The sequence below is a fragment of the Erpetoichthys calabaricus genome, chromosome 14 (genome assembly GCF_900747795.2).
Source record: "Erpetoichthys calabaricus chromosome 14, fErpCal1.3, whole genome shotgun sequence".
Lineage (NCBI taxonomy): Eukaryota > Metazoa > Chordata > Cladistia > Polypteriformes > Polypteridae > Erpetoichthys > Erpetoichthys calabaricus.
In genome coordinates, this window is record NC_041407.2 from 4,482,765 (window position 1) to 4,508,578 (window position 25,814).

Here is a 25,814-nt window from a genome sequence, read left to right on the forward strand (position 1 = left end):
AGTTATTCAATTTTCTGGGAAAAGAGAAGGGTAAAATGAAGGAAGCATATGAAGTGGGTGTAGACTGCTACCACAATTTGAGGTTTTCCAAGTAAAATAACGTTCCACATCAGTGGCTGGGCATCAAACTAAAAGAAGTGGGAGGGTGCAGTACTGGCTCAAACACAGAGGGCTATGGCATAAAGAACCTTATCACAATTGGGTGATGTTGAGAATGGTGTCCCACAGGAGTCAGTGCAAGGGCCGCAGTTATTTTTAATATACATAAATGATCTGGATAGGATTATAAATAAGATGGTTAAGTTTACAGATGATACCAAGCCATGTGGATTGGCAGATAATTAAGAGGCTGTTGAATCATTGCAGAAGGATTTGGACATCATACAGGTTTCGGCAGATTTGTGGCAGATGACATTTAATAAGTAAATATAAGATATTACACGTAGAAATTAAAAACATTAGACATACACACATAATGAGAGGTCTGAAAATTGAAAGTAAGTATACCTTATGAGAAGGAGTGAGGAGTCGTAGTGACAAGTCCACCATCAACTGCCAGACAGTTCACCAAAGTCATTCAGAAGGCTAACAGGCTACATAGCGCCTTGATGTGCAGAGTACAAGTCCTAGGAGGCTATGCTCAAGCTTTATAATCGCAAACGTAAGGCCTCATCTGGAGTACTGTGTGACGTTTTGATGTCCAGGCTACAAAAAAGGCCCAATGAGCGGACAGAAGTAGCTTGGCTATGTAGCACTGTTACTATGTGCCCCAGCAGGGTACCAAGAACAGGATTATGCCTTTCTGTTTTTTGGTGCACATTTGTGCTCCATCTGCAGCACAATTTGGGAAGAAGAACATATACGATTCCTCCATTTCATTCCACATAATAAAACAGTGGTCTACAATATTTTTCAGCTAAAACCACAGCTTTATATAAGGAAAGTCATGTGCTGCATTCATCACATTTTTTAAAAAAATGTTTCCAAAGAGATGTGTTTCAATAGGAGTATTTCTGCAACCTTCACAGAAGAGAAAATAAAGTGGAACTGAAAGAAAGGCTGAACCCTGGAAATTGGAAGCAATGCTATATCATCATCTCTAGCTATATCATTCTACAGTTTTCAGCACACCTTCAGAAATCATTTATTTTCTCAGGGTGTCTTTTATTAGTTTCACCCATCTTTCTCTTCCCATAAGAATTCTGTGCTTTTCCCCCCTAAAATATGGAGAATGGTGCTGAAATGCAGCCCTAGGATAGTTAAAAGTGCAGCAGGTCACTGGGGTGGCATCTCTGACCATGAGAACTCATGGGTGGGGGGGTTGGGGGGGGGGGGTCTCATTTGGTCTTATGGAAGCAGTTTGCAAATACGCTCAGGGAAAACCCAGGTGTAGCCAAATTCCTTTATTAGGAAAAATTCTTTTTGGATTAAGCAAAAAATTATTTCTAGCAGAATAAGCAGAGAGAGATTTATGTCTCTCACATGAAGAAAACATATCTCTGCTGCAACGACATTTCCCATTTCATTTCTTTTCTTATATAAGCCAAAAGAAACATTTGTTTTTCAAATATGAATAATAAATAATTTTAAAGGTTATAAATCTATCATCCAGATATGCCACAGGTTGTGACCTTAACAGAAACAAAACCCTATAATTTTCTCAAAGAAAAAGCAAACCAGATAAAATAATCTGAAATCTGAGAATTACTTCATTTCAAATCTATGTTTAAAATGCTTCATTATAAGTTCTAAAAAGGTCCTCGTTAAAAGAAAACTCCATCCAAAAAATTATATTTTTTATATGTTGCATAACCCATTTAATCTGTAGTGATAGCCAAGAAAAATATTTAATGTTTTCAAGCAGAGTACAGTTTATATATATAAAAAAAAAAAAAAAAAAAAAAAGATAAATTATAAGCTTATGGAAACCAATGCTGTACGATCACAAACGATGTGAAAAACGTCCATGGAAGAAAGAAAAAGATCTCACATTACTTGTGTCACATAATTCACACGTCAGTCATCCAGCTGTTTGCTCACAACTTGCAAAACACCCATTTTTAATTTCATATTGTTAAAATAGATCCTTCTGGAAAAATCAGTGCACATTATAACCGGGAGATGCATGTCACACGGGACAGAGTTTTTGAATTGAAGAGCCGCATCTCCCCTTCATTCACTGGTCAAAAGTCTAACCTTCAATTCAAAAAACTAAATCCTATGTGACATGCCTGTCATATGTAGCCGCCACGGCACAGAACTAGGGCAGCATTTTATCCCAAAGCAATTCACTCAATGCATAAAAACAAAACATCCCTTTCACTCTCTAGTAGAGATTCATTACACTTTCCAATTCCATGTATGCAAAGCTTGCAGAGAATTACCAAGAAGACTTGAAGCTGAAATTGCTGTCATAGGGGCTTCTACAAAATATTGAATTAAGAGTCTGAATATATTTCAGGAATTGATTTTTAAAAAATTTTAAAACCTTTCTGAATACATTGTCAGGATGGGTTGTTGAGGGTACACTGGTGGCCAAAAATGGCAAATGTATCCATTTAATAAATCTAAATCAAAAATGGGTGTGTGGAAAGTGAACGAATTGAATTACATTCTGAATCCACCGTATTTAAGCTGAAAAGTATTACTTCATAATTACAGGTGAACAACTGCTGGGGCTAAACGTTGGGAGTCCTAACAGTAGCTGCTCCGGATATATTTAAGAGTGCTTAATTAAAAACAAGAGTGAGACTCAACGCATTATTAATTAGGTCACAATTTTTACGGTCTGTGGTGGGTGGATTGGAACAGTAACCCTTAGGTTTATTTTTACAAGTACATCAAATATTCAACAGGTTTAAACTGTTCCTTTAAGAGTTACCAAGCTATTTAAATCCATCATTAGCGGATAAGTCTCAACGTTTTAAAAGAGGCATGCCGACAGAGCTGGCACTATGCCGAAAGGCTCAATGGACATTGACGATTGGCCTTCATTGTGAAATTTATACTCCCCTTGTAGACGCTGAAAATAACGCTACCACAGGTTTTCTAAGGAAAAAAGCGTGTTCTCATTTACTTTTTCTTCAGCACATCCAATTTATAGAAAACTGAAAGATGTAGCAAATTAAAGGAAAAGGGTGCCATGAGAATGTTAAAAGGAATAAGGTTCACATTTTTATGAATTAATAATTCACTCTGCTGTGGTGTTCTAAGTATAAACATCTGTGCTGGACGGGATGATCTCCGCGGTCAAAGGCGTGTTGGCTCAAGAAACAGAAGGCTGGATTTGATTAAGCAAGGAGTTGATATTTGTTATTCTTCAGGACCTGCGCGGTTGTGCATACCCAGATGGTTGTGAAATGACTTGGCTTATGTGAAGCACAGATTGCAAAACTATGCTCACCCTGCAAAGTCTGGATATTTGATATTTTAAATACGTTAAAGTGTGTCTATTTTCAATAGGTATGATGAGACCAGTCATTTCTGAAGTGTATTAAATGCTATTATTGTTATTAAATGTTACTACATGCAAGTGCTATTTGGCCAAACAAGTAAAGTGTGTGGCATTTGAGAAAAAAAAAAAAAACAAAACACTGCAATGACACCATTCCAATTGCATATAGAACCACAAAGAATAATAATGAGGCCAACTCCAGGTTCCTGATATTTTTCCATTATATGCAAGAACTGTACATATATAAGGGTGACACGGTGGCACAGCGGTAGCACTGCTGCCTCACAGTAAGTAGACCAGCATACCAGGTCCTCCCTGCATTGTGCTTGCATGTTCTTCCCTTGTGTCCATGGGTTTCCTCCCACAGTCCAATGACATGCACATTAGGTGGACTGGTGACATTAAATTAGCTATTGATTGTGTATGTCTTTGCTCTGCATTGGACTGGCACCCTCCCAATGCTAGATGGGATAGGCTCCAGCTGTACCAGGAGCCTGTTCAGTGGGTTACAAAATGACTAACTGTTAAGTGTACAGCAATTAAGCTATGGCTAAGAAACTGCTATGTGCACATGTACCCACGTGACACAAACGGATGAAATCACTGCTCTGTCATTATTATTTCGCCCAACTTTTTGAAGTTTTTATTTACTTTTTGGTTTGTGCGACAGTGCATAGAATACCTGATTCCAGCAATGTTTTCATATTTTGCTCATTCTAAGTAAATGAAGTTTGAAGAGTCACTTCAAGCTCTTCTATGGCAGGCACAGGATTAGCGTAATTTAGACACCATTGTTATATTTCAGCCAGGTTGTGTTTCCAGACCGCTGCTTATGTTCATCTTTTATGTTTTCTTGGTTTTACATTTATTCTAATTATGGGTTTCCTGTTAATATTATCTATTATTCATTCATTTTCTATGTGTAAGAAGTTGTTCTACTGTGTCTGTAGTGGTTAGTGAGAATGTAGGGTGTAGATTTTTAATACCCTCTTTTAGGTTTTCAATCACAGTCAATCTAACAAATGAAAAGCTGCTGACAATTCCAACAGCATCCACTCCATGGTCATTGTTCTCCTTCCTGGCATTTATGACTCACTCTTTCATTTTGCTTCATTGTTGTCCTGGTACCACTTTGTCAAAAGGCTCCTCTCTTGCCTTTAAGATGTCTCGTCACCATCAGCAATCAGGACTAACAGGAGTGTCATCATCAAATTTAATAATGAAGGTGGAGTTGTATCTGACCATAGCAGGAGGCTGGACACACGGACAAATATTGTCAGTTTGCTCTTGTTGGGGTCTGTCAGTTAGGAAGACCAAATGCCATTGCCAGGAATCTAGAGGCCTGCTGAGCAGCTTTGATACTACAACAGCATCACATACCGAGCTGTGACATGGAAGTTTGCATTATCTCTGTGTGCCATTATGGTATGAAGTGTAAAGGATATGGCATCTGTGGACTGACTGTGACGATATGCAAAGTGGATGTGGTCGAAACCATCAGAGATATTTAATGTAATGTATCAAACCATTTCATCACAATTCGAGCGGACGCCAATGTGTTCCCTGATTTGTTTATTTTCCTTTTCTTGGTTGTCTTTGTTTATTTAAAGCATTATTTTTCATGTTTTTATAGTAATAATGTATTTTGTGTTCATTTTGCCTTATTAACTTCCTGTATAGTTTTGACAAATGTTGTGCAGTTCACTCATCTTTTTGTACTTTGTGGGTGAAGCCGCAAGGGGTAGGACCACCCAGACGTCAACCTGATGATCTTCAAGGGCTCCAGTGGGGAGTAGGGAGGTCAGAGTTCCTTGGGAGAGGCCATTTCTACGTCATCTAGTGCTCCTGGCCCGACTTGTGGAGCCTTTAGGTGACCTCAGACCCTCTTTGATTTATTTCCCTTGATATATTTTGGGATCTTCTTTACTTTATGAACTTTTAAACCCAGCTCTCAATTTTTGGGCCTAAGCAAGTCAAAGCCTACTCTTGGGGTGAGCCTCTTCTGAACCGGTCTGCTGTGTGGCTCTTCTGAGTGGCCTCACACCCCTTTCATCATGTCAAGTACTCTCTGTCATAATCATTACCTAGTACTGTACTACTGTCACTAGTCAGTGGGAGAAATGCACGTAAGAATTTAACTGTATTTGTGTACATAAAAAACATGAACTTCATACAATTGGGAATAAATCTAAAACCAATCTCCAACTAATCTCCTGAAATACCAAACCCTGCTTTAACATTATTACTATGAGTCTGTACAAATCTTTTTGGAGATTTTAATGTGACAAAAACCTCTTTTCTGCAACTTTCTTGACCGGAGGCATTGTGTTCAATGGAATGACATACACAATGGCACTCATTACATTACAAGCTCTCACAATAAATTATCTACTATATATTTAACCAGTAAAACAAACTGATTTTACCACAGTCAGACTTTGAAATGATTTCAGAGAAGATCAAAGAAGCAAAGCAGACACCAAAACATCTCTATCTGGAGTGTGGATCTGTCCAGATTCACCTTTCCATCGTCATTTTTTTCATATTTCTATAAAATATTCCTTTTCTCATTCAGATTTTTATGTTATAGGGTCAGAGGGAAGTGGATCAACTGGAACAAAACAGAAACCAACTGTGAAGGAGGCATAAGTTTATCACCGACACACAGTCACACTCAACTCTACTGGGCCAGTTTCCAATCTAACCAGACATGAAGGTCTTTATCAGGTGGGAAGAATCCACAGTAGATGGAAAAACACCGCACAGACCACCAAACCACAAGTCAAACCGAGGTACCTGGAACAATGGGCCAGAAGTGTCAACCACTACATTATTCTATATTATGTATACTTTGGATTATGCAAGTTCTACTTCTTAAGAGGACTACCTACTGACAGAAAAATAATTTAAAAGGTTTCAGGAGTTGTGCACTTGTGCTGATGACAGGTCTGAGGATAAAAAACAAATTCCCTTGATTTACTTAACAAATATAACTGCTATTAGGTGGTAGTCACACCTTCTTGAGTGTGTAGTTAACACATTTGTAATTAAAGCCCTGCAAGGGAACTGTAATCCCTAGCATTTGACATGAAAGTATGATTCACAGTGATGTAATATGTTATCGTTTCTTAAGAACTCGAGAATCTTATAGACAGAGAAACACATGCATATATTAAGGAACATTAAACAAGTTCTTTCATGTTGATAATTACAAAAGTGGCCACCTGCTCAGATCCAATGACGTATTGTAAATGCATATTCCTGGGCTGCAAGGAATTAAAATAAATGTTCGTTGTGTTAAATAGAAAGTTTTAAAAGGTGTAGCTTTTGCATATGGATGGGGCTGAGCCATGTGTGTCTCTTCAATTCAGAGCCTACATACTATTATTTATGTTACAATACACTTGCACATATTTGATAACATTAATAAAATTCGTCTTTATAAAAGGTTCAGGAGATGTAGATGTCTGTGGTTCCACTCCTAGCCCTTCCTCTTCCCTGCTATTTACCCATGGTCCCTTTCTACATTAATTAGCAGTAACAGTAGAAGTCGTATTATCAAATTCTTACTTGTATGTCCAACCAACATGTAACACATTACCAGTCTATGGAGCCATGATAAACAAAGGCTGCATCCCTGCAATCTTAAATTGCTAGGCTATATTTTGTCCTACCTAAAGCCCTTAACTGACTGGCATCCATATTATCTTAACTGCAGCACCTCAAAGATGGATTTATTTAACAGTCCAGAAAAAAATTAACTGAATAAAAAAGTAGTTATAATCAAGTCACTTGTAGAAATACAGCGAATGGATACAGAGGGGATACACTGAAACAAGTAGTTTGGGGTCCACATTAATGACAGGCTGGACTGGTCTACTAACAGGGCAGAGGAGACTCTTATTCTTAGGGGACTTCACTCTTCTGACGTGGGAAGCAATATCCTTCACACCATCTACAACTCTGTGATGGCAAGTGCAGTTTTGTATATGTTTCGTTAGGCTAAAAAGATCACTTCGAGAGATGCCCACTGAATCGGCAGGCTAATTGAAAAGGCAGGCTCAGTTATGGGGTGCCATCTGGACCTTCTAAAGGTTGTAGCAAAGGAGAGAATGAAAACAAAACTGTGTACCACTATAAACAGACCTCATCAGTGATATGCTAGCATCAAGAACTTTCTGCTAACAAATTATTCAGCAGAAGTGTGTCAAGAAACACTACTGGGGCTCCTTCATATGTATGGCAATACACCTTTATACTGTAGTGCCATACTGTAATCTTGACTGGTCTTTTTATCTTTAGCCAAGTCAGATTTTTCTTTCTTTTTAGTCATTCTGAGGTGTATTTGAGAGAATGTGCTGCTTGTCATAATATAATAATAATTATTTATTTATTGAGTCTCTGTAAAAAAAGCTTAATTTCCCTCTGGGGACAAATGACCCTGCGTTCTGTCCCCCAAAGGTCATGCAAAAGACAAGCACCCCTTGAGGATTAATAAAAGTATATCAAAAACAAAAAAAATAAGTGCTACCAATTTGACTTTTATTTGTCTTTGCATTCATAGTGGTGACGGGATATAAGGTCACTAATCAGGACACATCTCTAGCAGAGACTGGTGGGTTACTCACAAACTGCAGTTTTTTTTTTCTTTTCTTTTCCTTTATTCTTTAACTTTTTTGTTCTTCTTTTGACTTTTGATTCTTTGATTTTCATCTTACATTTTCGACACTCAATCTACTGAATACCTGCTTACAACCTCCACATGCCCTCCGATTATGTCTTTACTCCTGATCCATTCTCTTCTTGTGCTATTTTTATGACCTAAAATAATGACATATTTTCCTCTAAAGCTATTCATATTTGCTTCAGATAATATAAAACAAGTGTTTGCTAAATAGTTGCCGAGAAATAAAGCTTCTCTAGATAACGACTGATTAAACTGAAAGCTTGGATTTCTGTTTAACCATTAGAAAAATTGTGGCAAGAATGGACCATTGAATCCAACAAGTTTATCCATCCTATTCACCTTGATTGTTCAAAATAACATCAACTCGAGATATGAAGCTCCTTAAAGCCGTATTCTCTACCACATTCTTTGGTCATTTATTAAATGTGTCTATGGTTCTTTGCGTGAAGAAAAAGTTTCTAACATTTTTGCACAATCTGACCTTCAACAAGTCTCCAGCGGTTTCTCCATGTCCTTTCTGTAGAATTTAAAGGAACTAGGACCCACCATACAAATTTCTTTTGTAATTTTAAACACTTCAGTCATGTCCCCTCTCACGCTCTGTTTGCTTAACATAAAAAGGTTTGACTCCTTCGATGTCACCTCATAGCTCAAACCTCTCAGTCCCAGAATCTGCCTAGTCGCTCTTCTCTGGACTCTCTCGGACACTGCTGTGTCCTTTTTGTAATACAAAACACCCAAACTGAACGCAGCATTCCAGGTGAGGCCATACTAGTGTGCACAATAACTTAAGGATAACCTCCCTTGACTTCTATTTCACATATCATGATAAATACTCTAACGTCCTATTAGGTTTCATGATCACTTCTCTAAAGTGTCTAGGTGTATAAAGTAAAGAGTCCACCATGAATGCAATGTTTGCTAAGCAAAACAACACCATTCACACAGCCATATAGGTTTACCTTCTTCCACAAATCACAACATATTTAAGTCGAGGAGGTTAAGTCAGTATAAGGTTAGATTAGAATTTGCATATTTATTAAAAAGTTAGGGAAATTCAGCTCTCCTTCAGTGTAGGAATGTTAATAATAAAACCAGAATCGTGTAATTGTAGTACTAATTTACAAAGCCCCTGGCCCATAATCAGCAACCTAAAGTCTGCGTGATCAATAAACTTTAATAAAGCAGTCTTGACGGAGTGAGGATAACATTCAGAAAGATGTGGAAACACGAAACTTTTGTAGCTACCTTAATGGCGTAATGCTGTTGGAAAATTGAGACTTTTAGCATGCTAAACATGACTCTTAATAAATACTCATATATATTTCTCTTCTGGTTTGTCCTGCTTCCACTTCAAAACCGGTCCCGCCCACACGCAGCCGACACTGCATTTCTCGATTCCTATTCGTCGTCTTCCATGTCATGCACTATACTGGCCTGCTGAGCGTAATACATCCAACAAGTACTCGAGGTGCTGCCACAAAGTAGCTTTACCACCCTTGCGGGTGCCACCTGTGTCTTTACAACAGCTTCTTACACAGCAAACATCAGAAGCTAAAATTTATCGTGAACACATTCGAGAATACAACTCTTCTCTAGCGTTTGCTTCCATGGGTGCACAGATAACTCAACCTCCTGGCCACGGACCACACTGTTTTAAAATACACGGGCAAATTTATCACCAAAACTCTCCACTATACGCTAACACTTCTACCTCTCCAGGATATGGACAGTTGTATGTTTTTGACACAGCGCAAGCTACTGAAGTACGATTACAAAATAAAGCAAATTCTCCATGCAGCGAAAATGTACTTCTCCAGCTAGATTGCATGCTCAGAACCATCAACCCCTTCGCTAAATCATACAAACACATGCATGAAATCGCTCAGTCCAATCCAACAGCATCTGTACAATGGTTTTCAAGGAAAACGCTAGGCAAGATTTACGATTATACAATGCCCCGACATGTCACACCGATGTTGCAGTAATTTTCGTCGGAGAAGATGGCGAAATGCCTGCCGAAAGGGACATTTGCATCTATCCCATTGGCAACTCCTGTAAACAGATTTCCACGCTCAATATGAATTGTGATCCTATGGTTTACCCACTTTTATTCCCTTACGGAGACATTGGCTGGCACAAAGATTTACAACATGTTCCTGATAAAAGAACCGGCAAGCGAATAAGGCTTACTCAATGTCAATTTTGCGCATATAGATTAACAATGAGGCATACATTTAGTACTTTGCACTCCAGCGGCAAACTATTCCAACAGTACGTCGTAGATGCGTATGTCAAAACAGAGGGAGCGTGTCTCAACTATCTCAGATTACATTAACAAGATCTGCGCGTCAAACTATCAGATGCATTGCAAGAAAAACACTGAAAATAACAACGTATGTGTAGGCAAAATGATCATATTACCGTCCACATTTCCAGGAAGTCCAAGATACATGCAACAAAACTATCAGGATGCCATGTCCATAGTACATAAATTCGGAAAGCCTGATTTATTTATCACTTTTACATGTAATCCTTGGCCGGAAATTCTACATGCACACTGCGTCTTTCAAGAAGTATTTATTTCTTCTTGATTTCTGAATTCCTTTCTCACCGTTTTCCGTTCCTATTCTTACACCACTGTATGCTACAGCGGGCGTCGGCTAGTTTAATTTATTTTAGTATTATTTAGATAATGACTAAGTTGTGGGCTCAGAGTTCAAATGGGAAGTGGTCTGTAACTGAAACTGTACAGGTAGGTACACATGGCTTCATTAGTGTGGTATAGCGGGTCCGCGGCTTCCGAAAAAAGGTCGATTTTTAAATCAGTATAGCCATGCCATTCTCCGTGGGCGTGATTGCACGACCGTGGGGAGTTAATGAGGTGGTCGGAGCGAGTCGCACCTGCACTCGTGGGTGCGGCCGTTCTTGTTTGCCTCATTGGCTTCCTGCGGCATGTAATTAAGGCACTGCGCCCACGGAGGCACCCGTGTGTATATATAGACAGATGTATACAAGAGTAGGAGGAAAAAAAATCGAAGATAGAAATGGAAGGAAAAGAGAGATGACTCAAGAAATCAGGGATGGAGGAAGAAAAAGGAAGTTAAAGGACTGGAAAGAGCAGTCTTAGTGGGTACGATCTGGCCATCTATAATGAAGAGACAGAATGAGCTGGGGCCCCACGAAGGACCGTTAGACAGTGGCGCTCTAGGGGCTAGTTCGCCCCACTGAAAATTAGCGAGTGGGGTGAGCAGAGAGGTGTCCTTCCGTGGGATCTGAGGAGCGACTGCGGGTGTGCGAAGGATCGAGGGAGGAGAGCTGACCTCGGCAGTCTGGCAGTGACATCCAGAAGGAGGCCAAGACGAAGGTTAGCTGAAGGAGCTTGTGGATGTTGGTCTCCGCCGGCTGCGAGCAATGGGTGAGCTGGGGAGAAAGATGGAGGTCGGCCGGAGAGTAAAGGGAGTGAGAAACTGCTTTTTAACTTCTGCATTTTTACCTCGGATTTTAAAGGATGTATTTATTGAATGGTTTTTATCCCCACTGGACACTTGGTTTTATGGATTTATTTATGGAACTTTGGGCACTGCACTTCTGCACTTTGTTTTGATTGTTTTAATAAAAGCACTTTTTCGCCTTTGAATATATCCCCTGGCTTCATGTGAGATTTGTCCCCATTTGTCAGCTCAACTCGGTGACATTACTGACGGTGTTGGGTTCAGGGCTCCCATAAGGACGTTGGGAGCCTGAAGAGAACACGCATCGTCACAATTAGCTCATTAATATTCATGAAGTAGTTCCCCCAGACTGTCTAATTTTGGAAGTAGATAAAATTGTGGGGTGTATGCAAAATACACATAGACAGGAATTCTAGGAAAATAAGTATAAATTGTTCAAGAGTGTTATTGTTTATAAGAATGTATATATTGAAGCTTAGATAAAGTGACCAGTGTGAAATGGAGGCTCGGGACTTTAAGATGAGCATGTGTCGTGTCTAGCCAAAAGTAACTTAATTAACAATCAATCAGACCCTGGGAACTTATTGCTTGTCCCAAACTTTGATTGATGCCATATCATACATAAGGCAGGATTTGATTATGAAAAGAGGCTGTCAACAAGACTACTAATTCGAAGAATTTTAAAAAGACACTGTCAGAAATACATCATGACTGCTAAGACTAGAAAGACACAACTGTCAAAAAGAAGACAACTTGGTCTGACTTTGTCACCTACAGATGGCTCCTTCGTTCCAGAGTATCTCACCTGGTTTAAAAAAAAAAAAAAAAAAAAGCAAAGACTGCAACAATCAAAGCCATAGCTACCTGAAATGAAGTTTGCTGTGTGACCCCAATTTGAATTGTTCAGGTTGTAGGTTTTCATATCTAACATTTCCCCTTATTTCTCCTTCAAATAAACATAATGAATGATTTAAATTGTTTTAAGTATTGCATTGCTAAAGTTTCCTGTTGTTTACTGACATTTAGCTGTGACCCATGATTGTTAATAAAACAAACGGTGTCCAATTAGGTATCGTATTGTCAGGGGTAGTGAATAGCCCTTGGCTTCTGTTAGACTGAGTAGCCCTTTCAAAGGTAGCCATTAAGATATGAAAGCCCGACTAGAGTAGCCGTTCTTGGCTTTTGCTGGAGTATTCTGAAGTGTAGCCCTTTCAGGGGAAGTAATCTAAAGGCGGATCGACACATAAGTGAATCCCGGCAGGGACACCACATGAGCAGAATGGCTTCTAGCCCCAGTAGGGCATCATAGTTGAGGGGGCCAGCCTTGGCCAGTGTTGATTTATTCTTGCTTTGTATTTGAGCCTTATCTGTGCTGAGTGAATGTTGAATAGGTAAGTTTACAAGACGTATATGTGAATCAAGGCTAAGAGTTTAGGCATTTCCAGTATTAATTTGACCACCAACAGAAAAAGAACCTTAGAGGTTAAAGTTCCTTTCCCGGACACTTTTACACCACAAAACAAACGATTAGGACTGTAAAATCTCTCTGGAGTTTATAAGACCCAACATACTCTCAAGATTAGTTTTTGCATCAAATTGTTACTTCTACCCATCAATTTTCCTAACCTACTTATCCATGGCAGCTGGCTGGCAATCCCAGCAACTATTGGGCGCAAGGGAGGAACCATACTTGAACAGGGTAAACACACACTAGCAGATCTATCTTTAGTCACCTAACCTGGATGTCTTCTGAGACTGTGGGAGGAAACTGGAGCACCTGGAGGAAACCCATGTGGACACAAGAACATCATGCAAACTCCTTACTGTGAGGCAGCAGTGCTACCACTTCATCACCGGACCACCCATAATTGTTACTTGTTGTCCCGATATTCAAAACTGATCAATTTATGCTTAGAGTTAAATCATTTCACATCACCAGATGATTACACTTGATCTCGTAGTCCAATAAGAGCATGGGTTAAAACAGTATACCTGTATCTCTCTTCTCAAAGCAAAAGTTATTTCTAATGATATTCAGCCTGCTTTAAGAATAGAACATGTAGAAACTGAACAAACTAAATTATAGGTTTTCCAAAAAAACAAGGAAAGTGTCATAAAGTAAATGGAAGATTTTAATTTAATTCATTCAGAATTATGTTCCAAATTAATGGACAAAACAGCAATTCACAATACATAACATACCAGCCTCAAACTTGCTTAATCCAAATCAGGTTTGGTCACAGGAGGCTGGTGGGCTTACAGAGGAGGTCTGCAGTCAGACTATTGGAGGCACTGGACACAAGAGAGCACTGGAGAGAGACCACTCACATGAAAACACACAGGGCCAATTTGAAGTCACCAATCAACCTAACCGGCAATAATTTTGAGATGTGGTACAACAACTGGAGAATCTGGTGAAAAACCCACACAGGCATGGAGAAAACCAACAAAATAAACACAGACATCGACTGGCAACAGGATTCAAACCCAGGATGCTGGATTCATCAGGCAGGAGGGCTACTCGGTTCTTGATAAGAAATATAGAAAGATTAGGACATTTTAGTGCATTTTTTTTTTTTTTTAATTAAAATTGACTACTTATTCACAAGTTGTGGTATGGGGTGCAGAATGATGCCAGGAAAGGGTGGCACAACTGTAATCACATAATGCAGCGTTATGTTCCATGAAGAGCCAGCAGGAAAAAGACGGAGATGGTAAAAAGAAGAGACATAACAAACACACATTTAAGGTGTCCTAAGCTCTTCCACTGGCACATGCAGGACCTTATTTTTTGTTTTTAAGAGTGCGCTTAAGCATGAGGGGTTGAAGGTTGGATGGTGAAGCAGACTTGCTTCTCCAGTTACTGAGGAAAACAGACAAATGAATATTCAATGGGTATCTGACCACTAGTATGGAGAGAGGGTGAGAATTTCCAATTGAATGTTCCTATGGAATTAATAAAGTTTATCTAATCTAAGAAGGAAGGGCAGGCTGGAGGTAGTAGGGTCTACCAGCCAGCATGTGGCCAAAGAGGTAAGCAGAGGCCAAAAAGGTCATTTCGGGTTAAGTTTGGGTTTGCTGCCCTTTACTGAGTTTGCTCCAGAATATTGTTCCTTTATATCAGTGGTTTTCAACAGGTTTTGGACTATGGACCACTTTATCAAAGATATGGAGGATCACTTACGGCCAACACCAACTCAAAAAAACAACAACAGCACAAATAGAACTCTGTCAGACTCACACTGCTCCTCAGTCTCTTTTTGATGTTCTGGGCTAATTCTTGTTTTGCTACACTATGAGCTACCATCCTGGCTAGAAGTGCAGTGAGAAGACATCATATAGAAACAAGAGATGTTATCATCTTCAAGAAAGTCACACAGGGTGCTCTGGGGTGTTACAGCTTCTTCATGTTGTCTTATCAATAAGAAAGCTCTTCCAATAAAGGTGACTAAGTCAGCCCCAGACCACCTGGCACATGCTCATGGACCACACACTTTGGGGACTACTACTTTACAGGAATGTGCTGCCAATGAGCTAACCAGAAGTGCCAACCCTCCACAGGTAGCAGGGCTATACCTGACCAATGCATATGAATTCAGGGCCTTTGAAGGAGATGGCCCAAGGATGGGTTTTAAAAGCCACCTCAAAGCTGGTGCTCCATTGAGTCTACACTTAGGAGGACAGTCTGGAGCAAAGAGTCAGCTGGTAGGAGAAAGAGGCTATTCTCTGTATTGTGTGAGCAGAAATTTCAAAATGTATTTTGGTGAGAACCAATTATTACTGTGTGTGTTATTAGCAATTAAACATCGAAGAATGAGGTTCGGGCTTTAACAGCAGTTAAGCAACACTTAGGACATTGAACTTCTGTCTTTTTCTTCATTTTAAATCAAATTACCTCTGGTGTATGGATTGAACAATGAGGAGGATGGCACTAAATTGGGAAGGAAAATGGCCACAGAAATCACATTCTTCTCCTGGGAATGTATTAAACAAAGCTTACACAGCAAGGCCTACAGTGCCTGGCATGTTGATTTAGCCTGTAGTGTCAGACCAGAACTCCCACAGTGAAAACCAATATTAATCTTACATAAGCACAGAGAAAAGTAAAAATTATATGATCATTAAGCCTCTTAGATCATCAATAATAATAATAAAGAAAGAAAAGTAAACACAGAACAGGAAAGGATTGCAGGGGTAAGCGTAAATCTCCTAACATCTGCTTCACAAGGGGCTTGCTAAATAAATCTGGAGGAGATCAGATTAGCAGGGCTGCGAAGGACAGTGGCTTATAATGAAAGTATATTCTTCCTGAAAAATTAAAATCAGTCATACATTACCATGGCCTGTGGCAGGAGGAAAATCATTTTAGTGAAAATGTGGCTATGCCACATTTCCTGTTTCCACCTTATTTTGCAAAAGTCAATCTGAAGTTTAGAAGTGTGTTCAATCAAACCTTACAAACCTACTGAAATTAAAGGGTTGGCTTAAAAAGTTATTAAAATTCAAAATAAAAAAAAATTACATAATGAACATTATTTGTCATAAACAACATTCAGACATATGCAGAGATACGGGAACTTGGGAAGATAAGCCCATTTGGGAAATAATTTAATTAGAAAAATTACTTGGGCCACAATTAAATGCTTAAATGAGACAGAAACCACAACTCATTGCAGGCTTCAAGAAAATTCGTTTAACACAGCAGGTCCACAGTCATGCAAGAGAATAGTATAAGAGATATTATATACTTTAGCTCAGGCATTATTAACCAGGGGCCCTCTGTAAACTTTACTGGCCTGCATTAACAATGGAAACAAGCAACTTGCAATGAACCAACAAGAAACAGTAAAAAGAAGGTGACATGCCATACTGCAATAAAGAAATGTATTGTTGTGGTACAATGCCGCAGTCTCACTAAGGATATGGTAGGCTGGCTTTATACACACCGCTGAGCCACTCTGGTCACTTTTTAAAGCAACACAGATTACCGACGGTCTTAGACGTTGTTTTTGTAGTTTCCACAGGCTTGATTTTTGTATGGGCGGCACAGTGGTAGCACTGCTGCCTCACAGTTAGGAGACCCGGGTTCGCTTCCCGGGTCCTCCCTGCATGGAGTTTGCATGTTCTCCCCGTGTCTGCGTGGGTTTCCTCCCACAGTCCAAAGACATGCAGGTTAGGTGGACTGGCGAATCTAAATTGTCCCTAGTGTGTGCTTGGTGTGTGGTATGTTTGTGTGTGTCCTGCGGTAGGTTGGCACCCTGCCCGGGATTGGTTCCTGCCTTGTGCCCTGTGTTGGCTGGGATTGGCTCCAGCAGACCCCCGTGACCCTGTGTTCGGATTCAGTGGGTTGGAAAATGGATGGTTGGATGATTTTTGTATTTTTGGAGCAAACGCATTAGCAGTTCCTTTCGTGTCAAATGGAAACGCTCCGGTGCTAAATCCACAGGATAACAAAGTAGCTTTGGAATTAACTTATTTAAAAAAATTCTGCATTTTAAAAATTACTTTCAATTTTTTATTTTCATATATATTATATATATATACACACACACACACACAAATACATATACACATATATATTGTGGTATACGGCCGGCAGTTCATCCCAGCCAATACCCCCACGACGCCAGGTGGAGCCCTTCTTGCAACATGGAGGTGCCCCGAGTTCCAGCAGGGCATCTTGGACAGTGAAGTTTTACATCACAGCCCTGCTGGATACCATGGGGGCCTCCAGGGGACGCTGCAGGGAGGCTCAACAATTTATATTTTCAGTATAACCCGGAAGTACTTCCCAGTCACGAGGACGGAAGAAATTAAGTACTTCCGGGTTGAAGAAAAGAAGGAGTTTTCATCTGATCCGGAAGTGCTGGGAAATCATGTGGACTGGGGGGGGAATCAGAATCACTTCCAGGTCAGGAACTATAAAAGGACTCTGGGAGATCCCAGCAGTGAGCCAAGTTGGGAGGATGGGTGACTGAGCTGCTGGGAGTGGAGGCTTGTGATTATTGAGTATTGTATTGATTGCTTATTGGAGAATTGTGGAGTGGAGGGTGCTCTGTGCACTTTATTATTATAATAAATTAATCTTTGGACTTTTATCTGGTGCCTGGCGTATTGTCTGAGGGTTCAAGGGGACGACAGCGCCCCTGTCACAATATATAATCATTTTATGCATAAATTAAAAAGTAATACTTAAGCCAAGTGAGCAGTTTTTGTTATCAAAAAAACGTCTGCAGTGGTAAATTCTGTATTTTGGTAATTACAGGTTTTTATCTCAAAAAGCCATCTTATTTTATGTTACGATTAATAAATTAAGGCACAGCTAAAAAAAATAACTTACTTGATAAAATCACAAGGGTTGTATTTGAAACGACTTCTTAACTTTGTATTATGCTTTAAAGAAAACACATACAGTGTAACTGCATAGCAGCAAATATGATTAGGTTAATAAACGGAAGTTCAAAAACAAGCAGCTTTGCCAAGACTATGGTGCAAATGCTAATCATCATGGCTTGTGAAGGGAGGCCCTCCCATATTCCTGCAGTTCACCAAGGTACCTTGTATGACTAGCGGTTGAGAACCACTTCTAGCGGACATGAAGTGCTTACACCTACATGTACTTGACAAGTGCACGGCCATCCTCTCGTACTAAAGAGGTTACTGCAGTGTCTACAATGACACTGACATTGGGGGATGCATTGAAAGCTCTGACCAAAATCAAAATGACACCATTTTGTACACACCCCCCAAGTGGTGATCCAAGTGAGCTCTTTCATGGAAAAAAGGATTTTGTTGGGTCAAATGATCAGGTGAAATCAAATTACTGTGGAAAAAAAACACTAAAAATCCTAGTCAAGACAGCTGGACTATAAAGATGTACTACCTAAACACAACTGCTCTCAAGCATCTCCAACACAATCAGTTTTTGGGTGACATTTTTGACAAAAAGTATTTGTAACCCCTTGTATTTAACACATCCTCAGCGGACACGTGCACAATAACACAGCAGCAAACTACACCATTTCTGAACTCAAAGTTAATGATGCAATCATCTCATTAAAACAGAACACAGATAAATGTATAAAAGTTAAATAATAAAAAGAAACCATACAAAATAATAAATCTAAAAGCTCAAGACTTGTCCAAAATGACTACAGCTCATGAGATCCCACCTCAATAGATCCAACACTTAAAGTTATGACTGAAATAAAGATTTCATTCCATTTAAGTGCCACATTAATACCAAGACTGATCGAAGTATACAAAGGGATAACTGCAGTTAGGACTCAGTATTCCCATAGCTGACCAGGTGTAGGCACCTAATGACTTGGGTCACTGAGATGGCATTGTCATGGCAGAGGGGATGTTCATTTGCTGTCAACCTGAACATTTCTGGCACAAGACTAAAAATTGACAGTCATGTCAGACAATCAACATACCCATTGACATCTTATAAGGGATCCAATTTGCCATCTGCCAGTATGATGGTGTGCCAACTTGAAGAGTAGTACAAAATGTAACCACCCAGCAATTATCTGACTCACTCAGGCTGGAATTCTTTTTCACAGAAGATTTAGTCACAATTTTGTATTTTTACTGTTTATTGTCCACTCCGTACTGTTTACTTTAAATTAGACCACAAACACAAACAAGTTCAACTATGAAAAAACAGCAGGAAAAAGCAAAGAATATGAATACCGTTAAGTATTACTGCCAATTATAAATGGAGATACACGGTGGATTGAGGAAGTAATCAGACCTCTTCAATTTCTGCAAAATCTATTGTTGTAGATTTAACATTAAATTTGTCATTTTTGCACAGCACTCTACACTCAGTAACCCATGATAAAGTGAAAACGTATTGAGAAATGTTTGCAAATTTATTAAAAACCAAAACCTAAAAGCTCTCATATATTTCTATAATAGTCAGACTCTTTCCTGTGGAACTCCAAATTGTGCTCAGGTGCATCCTCTTGTTGCTTTAATTCTCATTCAGAAGTTTCTAGAACTTGATTGGAGTCCACACCTTTGGCACAATGAATTAACTGGACATTGTTTAGAAAGGCACACGTGTACCTGTGAATAGAAGATGCCACAATTCATACTGCATGACAAAAATCAAGCCATGAAGACCAAGGAGCTCTCAGTAGACCTCTTTGATAACAGTATGGTGATGTACAGATCAGGGCAAGGTGATCAAACCATTTGTAAAGATTTGAGTATTCCCGGTGGCACATTGGCGTCAAGAATTATAAAACAGAAGAAGTTTGGAACCACCAGGAATCTTCCTTGAGTTGGATACCAGGACAAGGGTCTTGGTCTGGAAGATGAGCAAGAAGTCAGTGATCACTCTTAACAGAGCTTTAGAAGTCATCTGCTGAAATGGGAGGACTTGTCAGAACAACACTCCATCAATCAGCCCTTCATGGCAGAGTGGAGTAAAAGGCATAAGGCAGCCTGCTTGGAGTTTGCCAAATCCCATTTAAAAGACTTTGAGAGGCTGAGGAAGAAGATTTTCTGCTCTGAGGAGTTACAATTCTGGGCAGAACTTCAGAACTATATCTGCTCAACACCCACCTAATACCATCCATACAGTAAAGCAAGGAGGTAGCAGCATTGTACTATGGGGATGCTTGTCAGTAGCAGGGAAAGGAATATTGGTCACAATTGAGTGAGGGATGAATGCAGCCAAACAAATAGAACCTCTTAAAGAAAACCTGCTCCAGAGTGTATGCCACCTCAGACTGGGACAACAGTTCACCTATCAGAAAATCAATGACTGGAAAATTACAGTCAAAACAATGCTGGAGTGGCTTCTGGACAAGTTTCTGACTGTCCTTAAGTGGGCAAGCCAAATCCCATAGAAAATGTATGGAGAGACCCAAAGATGGCAGTTTACAGACTCTTCCCATTCAGAGCTTGAGAGGATCTGCCAGCAACAATGGGATGAACTGCCAATGACAGATGTGCAAAACTTGTAGAGACTTACATGAGTAGACTCAGAGCTGGAATTGCTGTTAAATGGGATCCTTTAAAGTACTGCATGAAGGCTCTGAATTCTTCATGAATGAGAGATTTCAGTTTTCGATTTTTAATAAATTTGCAAACCTTTTTGAAAATATGTTTTCACTTTGTCAGTAGGGGTTATTGAGTGGAGATTGACAGGCAAAAAATGGCACACTTATCCATGTCAAATTCTACAATATAATAACGTATGCGGAAAGTGAAGGGATCTGACTTTATTCTAAAGTGAAAATATTACTGTTAAGTTCCAAAGAACATAATTTGGCTGTGAAGTAAGACTATGAATTTCCAAACATCAAATGTACTTTGGTATGACTTTATGAGCAAACTCCTCTTATGAACTGAGTGATTCTGAAACCATTTTCATTATATAGGACTGTGCATGTTTACGCTTAATTGTGAGAAAAACAAGAGTTCAAAAAGCATTACTTAGCTCTCTAATCAAAAACGCTTGTGGAAATACATTTAATAACTTAAATAAATTAAAAACACACAGTAAGAATGAGTGTTTCACTGAGGTAAAGCATCTTGCAAAACTGAAAAGAACCGTGAGCAAAATGCCAACCAAGTCCAAGGAAATACCCTTCACCATGGCAAACTCATTTGTTATTTTGTTATATGACAGATGTGTGAAGTATGAAGCAACCAGCTACTGCATCTCAAAGAATGAAATTCATTTGAAGTCACACCCATGTTCCACCACTCAAAATGTTTCGGGGATTTATAATTGTTTTTCAGTTACTTTAAGTACCACTTTTGTCATTTGTATATTTCGGGCTGTAAACACAAAAAATCTGCAGCCTTTATTATTTTTTGTGAGAAATCCTGGATGAATTTCTACAGTCTATAAGTTGTGGACCACTGGGGTGTATACAGCCGACCTAGACAGGCAGACAGGCAGGACACAAGTTCCAGTTCAGCACACACATTTATTTACAGCTGGGGAGCGCTTGTCTCTGCTCCCCACAGCACAGTACATAAAGCACAATACAAGAAGTCACCCTTTCTCTCCTATCTTCCTTCTTCTTTGTTCCACCTCCACTCCTCTCCTGACAAGCTTCGTTCACCTTCTCCTGACTCTGGCTCCCCGAATGTAGTGAAGCAGCTCCTTTTATTCTGTTTTATTCTGTGCTCCAGGTGGCTCATCAGGGTTACCTGGAGTCACTCCCAGGTGTGGTGGAAATCCAGTATAGGTTTCCACAGCTCCCCTTGGTGGCCCCCACGGAACTCAACAGGGCTGTACCAAACTCCAAGCCCCAGCATGCCCTGCAGGAATCCATGGTGCCACAGCCGCCCAAGGAGGGCTGCCCTCTAGCATGCCAGGGGAGGTACTGCTTCACCAAGGCGCTCTCTCCTGGTCCTTTCATTCCATTGGCATGCTGGCCGGGTAATGGCCGTAACTGCCCATCAAAATGTCAATTTTGGGGTTTTAGAACTCAAGGATTATGATTTTTACATTAATTTCTGATTTCAGTTCAAATTGATACAGTTCAGTATTTGTATAATTACATCGTAACGCCATCTGTGTTGTTCAGTGCTTGCCGCCATTTCATGACTTTTGCACCCCTCACTGTCCCTGTATTCTCTGGTGTTATGTTACAACCACAGTTATTTTTTTCCCCCTGCCTTGTATTTATTTGTTGGTTTTCTGTCAGTTTTGCCATTGTCAAGTTATTAATTGTCTTTTTTTTATGTTATTTCTATTAGATTTGGGATTCTTATTTTGCTATTTGTATAAAGTGAGTGGTACCCCATTCACCAATGCCTGGAACTCCTTCTCAGACCACTTGGGATGTGCACCGCTTATAAAGTCATTAGAACAACATTTCCAGAGTATCCAAGTTGGCAGATAAACCTTAATTCAAGCTTATAAAGGAATCTTTGTTTGTGACTTCCCAGTTGTTGAACTCTTGCACTCGTTTTGGACTCCTGACTTCTGTTTAACATTCTCACTTTGTCAGAAGACAGGATTGCCTGACCTTGGCGTGCTTCTTGACTACGTGTATTTTCCTGTGCTTTTTAACAAAAAAAATTCTATTTCTTCCTGAATCAGTCTACCTATATTAAAGATGGCAAAGGTTCAACACTGCATTAGCCATGAACGAGTACAAAATGTCTGCCACTCAGTGGCTGCTTTACTGGGGGGCCACCTGCTTCTCAATGCAAACAGCCAATCATAAAACTGCAACACAGTATACATTATATTTAGAATGCAGACACAGTCAAGTCAATTAGATATTATCTGGATAAGTATTAAAGTGGGCAAGATATGAGATCTATGCAACTCAAACCATGATATGACTGTTGGTGCCAGACATGGTGGTGTTATTTGTCTTCTTGGGATGTTCACATACTAAACTCTCCAGGATTCAAAAAGAAGATTACAATAGACATTGCTAGATTAAAGCTTTGAAGAGTTCAGGTTGTTCTGAAGTCAAACAGAGGTGGACCAAATTAAGCAGCCTCAGACTACAGCTCTTCTCCTTCTGAACAGTTAAGGGGTTAATAATAAACCATGCTGTTTCCCATAAACCTGTTCAAGCACAGCACACCGCGCAGAACAGCACCTGTGGCCAGGGTACAAAAAGCACCTGTACTGCAAAATCCTATGCCAATAAAAATTTAATCCAACATCTGAGAATGTAATAACAGAATAAATCATTGACTTTGGCACTGCAATCATGAAAAATGATTGGCCAGTATCCACAATGTCTAACAGAATTCATTAAAACAGTAAGTATAAAAACAAGCATTTCTTAGTTTATCTCTTCTTCCTTTACTTAGGAGATGCAACTCCAAATTTTCCTTGTGGTTGGCTGTTTCATTGCACATTTGTCACAAATGTCAGGACAAGAAACCTTCAAACAAAACAACTGCAGACAGATGAAATGACTCATGCACATCCACACCTGCCCTGCTGCCCGAGGAGCAAATGAACATGAAATAGTTGGAATGAGACATGAAAAACCTGTTTCACCTGTACTTACGCTAGCAGGAAACTTCAAAGCTGCCTGATACTGGCGCCGCACCCTCTGAGGCATCATCACGTCATCCTGCAAGAACCAAAATGTACAGAAATATCAGCATCAGCACACGTCATCATGGATCATTACACAGCAGCACATGCAAGGTGTGTATCGGTCACAAACACTGATAATCCAAGCCTGTGTCTGGAAAGCCTGTCTTACATTATACAAAATAGTAAATGAAGGTCACAGGAATCATGTGATTTTAAATGAGGATGCAGCAAAAGCATTAGAATTATAAGCAGAGATTCTCTGCAGCCATAAGATAATGTGGTGCTAATCCTGGATGAAACAGTACTCAGAAAAATAACTCTTGGCAGCTATCAGGACAGGCACAATTAATTAATAGTTATTTAAAATGGAAGAGACTCTCACACCTACTGAATTCATAAATCTTAAGTTGTGCCATGTTACTACTTTATGGTAAACATTTCATTTGCATTTTTTGCAGAATTTACATCTCAAGTCAGGACATGTAGGTGCACAAATCACTGTGCTGTTGGTGTAGTTACTTTTAAGTCTACTTATTATATTTAGCAAATAAAGCAACTTAAATAGATCAGGTACAATGCAACACAGATCAACACAAAGATAAGGGGCTATATAACATTCACATACAGACACCTTAAAAAGAAACTCACTAAAACTCCTAAAGATATTGACTAAAACCTATAAAAACTGTTAACAAAAAAATAAATGAAGCTATTTAAGCAGTAAGCTAAAGAAACTGTGTTTGACCACAGCGGAGACATTAGAAAAACTGCTAAATGTTAACCCAGACAACACAGCTGGCCAGGTGCTCAGGGAATATGCAAACTGGCTGACAAATCTCTTAACAGACATCTTCAACACTTCCCGGAAGAAAGAAGTTGTCTTCAAGTGCTAAAAAAAAAAAAAAAAAAACTCTCCACCATCATACATATGCTGTCCACGGTCTCCTACCTGACATAAAGAAGTACTTCAAGTGAGTAGTCTTGGTCCACCTGAGAGCCTTACTTTACACATCGCATGACCTTCTCCAGTTTGCCTACTGCCCAAAATGTACACTGGCAGACACCATATTATCTCTTTATTGCCTGGCTCTATCTTATCTGTCCTATACTAGAATGCTATTTCTAGACACAAGTTCAGCATTCAACACTATCACCTCTCAAAAGCACATAATGATAACGAGTCTGCTAGGCTACAACAGTTGCCTTTGCAGCTGGAGCCTGGACTTGATGACAGAGAGACCTCAGGCAGTCCGCATTGGAAACACCATCTCCTGCACCATCCCATGAACAACTGGTGACCTCAACAGGACTGCCTACTCAGCCCACTTCTTTTCACTCTGCTGACCCATGGCTGCATGACTGTGTATACCTCTAACACCATCAAGTTTGCTGACAAAGCAATGGTGTTAGGTCTCATCAGCAATGGGGATGGAGATACGACAACTGACAGACTGGTGCAACAATCTTTCTCTTGATTACATCTTTCCTGAAGAAGGACCCCAAGTTGCCTCGAATGCTTGCATAATGTAATCTTTTTAGTTAGCCAATAAAAGGGGTCATTTTGCTTGGCTTAACGTGGACTAAAACAGATCACTTCAGAAAGGCCCATGCTGTCCTCATGAGGGTTCTGCAGTAAGGGGTCCACTTCCTTCGGTGACTGAGGAAGTCAAGCTATCTCCCCACATTCTCAAAGAACTTTGCCCAAAACCATGATACATTATAAGTGATACATTAGGAACTGGAATATATAAAATTTAAGGTGCTTTTGTTGATTTCAAACACAAAAACAAAGGTCAACTTTGACCCAAAGACACAGAAAGGATTAACTTTAGCATTGTGGGGATTGGCCAACTGCCAAGAGACTACCAGGGGGAAAAGGTCACAACCAGAATGGTACAAGACAGAGGGAGACGATGAGGGAGAAGCGGCCTGGATGGAAGACTGTAATGCACTTGCTGAGGTTGCCTGGCACTCTTCCTGCAAGTACCAGAGAAGAAAATACAGAGGCAGCAACTCCTCCTCAACATGATGGCAGACAGTGCCAGACGTCAACATACTGAGCCATTCTGTCCTTAAGAGACTGAAGGCAACTTTGGTGGCCAATTAAGACCAGTAGGGTGTAGGGACAGCAACTGCCGCTAGAAGGACTTCCATTCCTGCTACCCCTGGAACGCC

At 39.8% G+C, this 25,814-nt stretch overlaps 1 protein-coding gene across 7 annotated transcripts in view; it reads right to left on the minus strand.

The window, feature by feature from the left end:
• b3gntl1 (UDP-GlcNAc:betaGal beta-1,3-N-acetylglucosaminyltransferase-like 1) overlaps positions 1 to 25,814 on the minus strand; it is a 202,296-nt gene that overhangs the window by 109,980 nt on the left and 66,502 nt on the right. For 4 of the 7 annotated variants that reach the window (XM_028818653.2, XM_051918949.1, XM_028818654.2 and 1 more), the window contains one exon: positions 23,608 to 23,673. The exons of 1 other annotated variant lie outside the window; for it this stretch is intronic. In XM_028818653.2, the coding sequence (XP_028674486.1) occupies positions 23,608 to 23,673 (66 nt within the window). Of the gene's footprint in view, positions 1 to 18,204; positions 18,224 to 23,597; positions 23,674 to 25,814 lie in introns of those variants that run through there. 2 more of the 7 variants (XM_028818655.2, XM_051918951.1) reach the window with 2 other exon arrangements.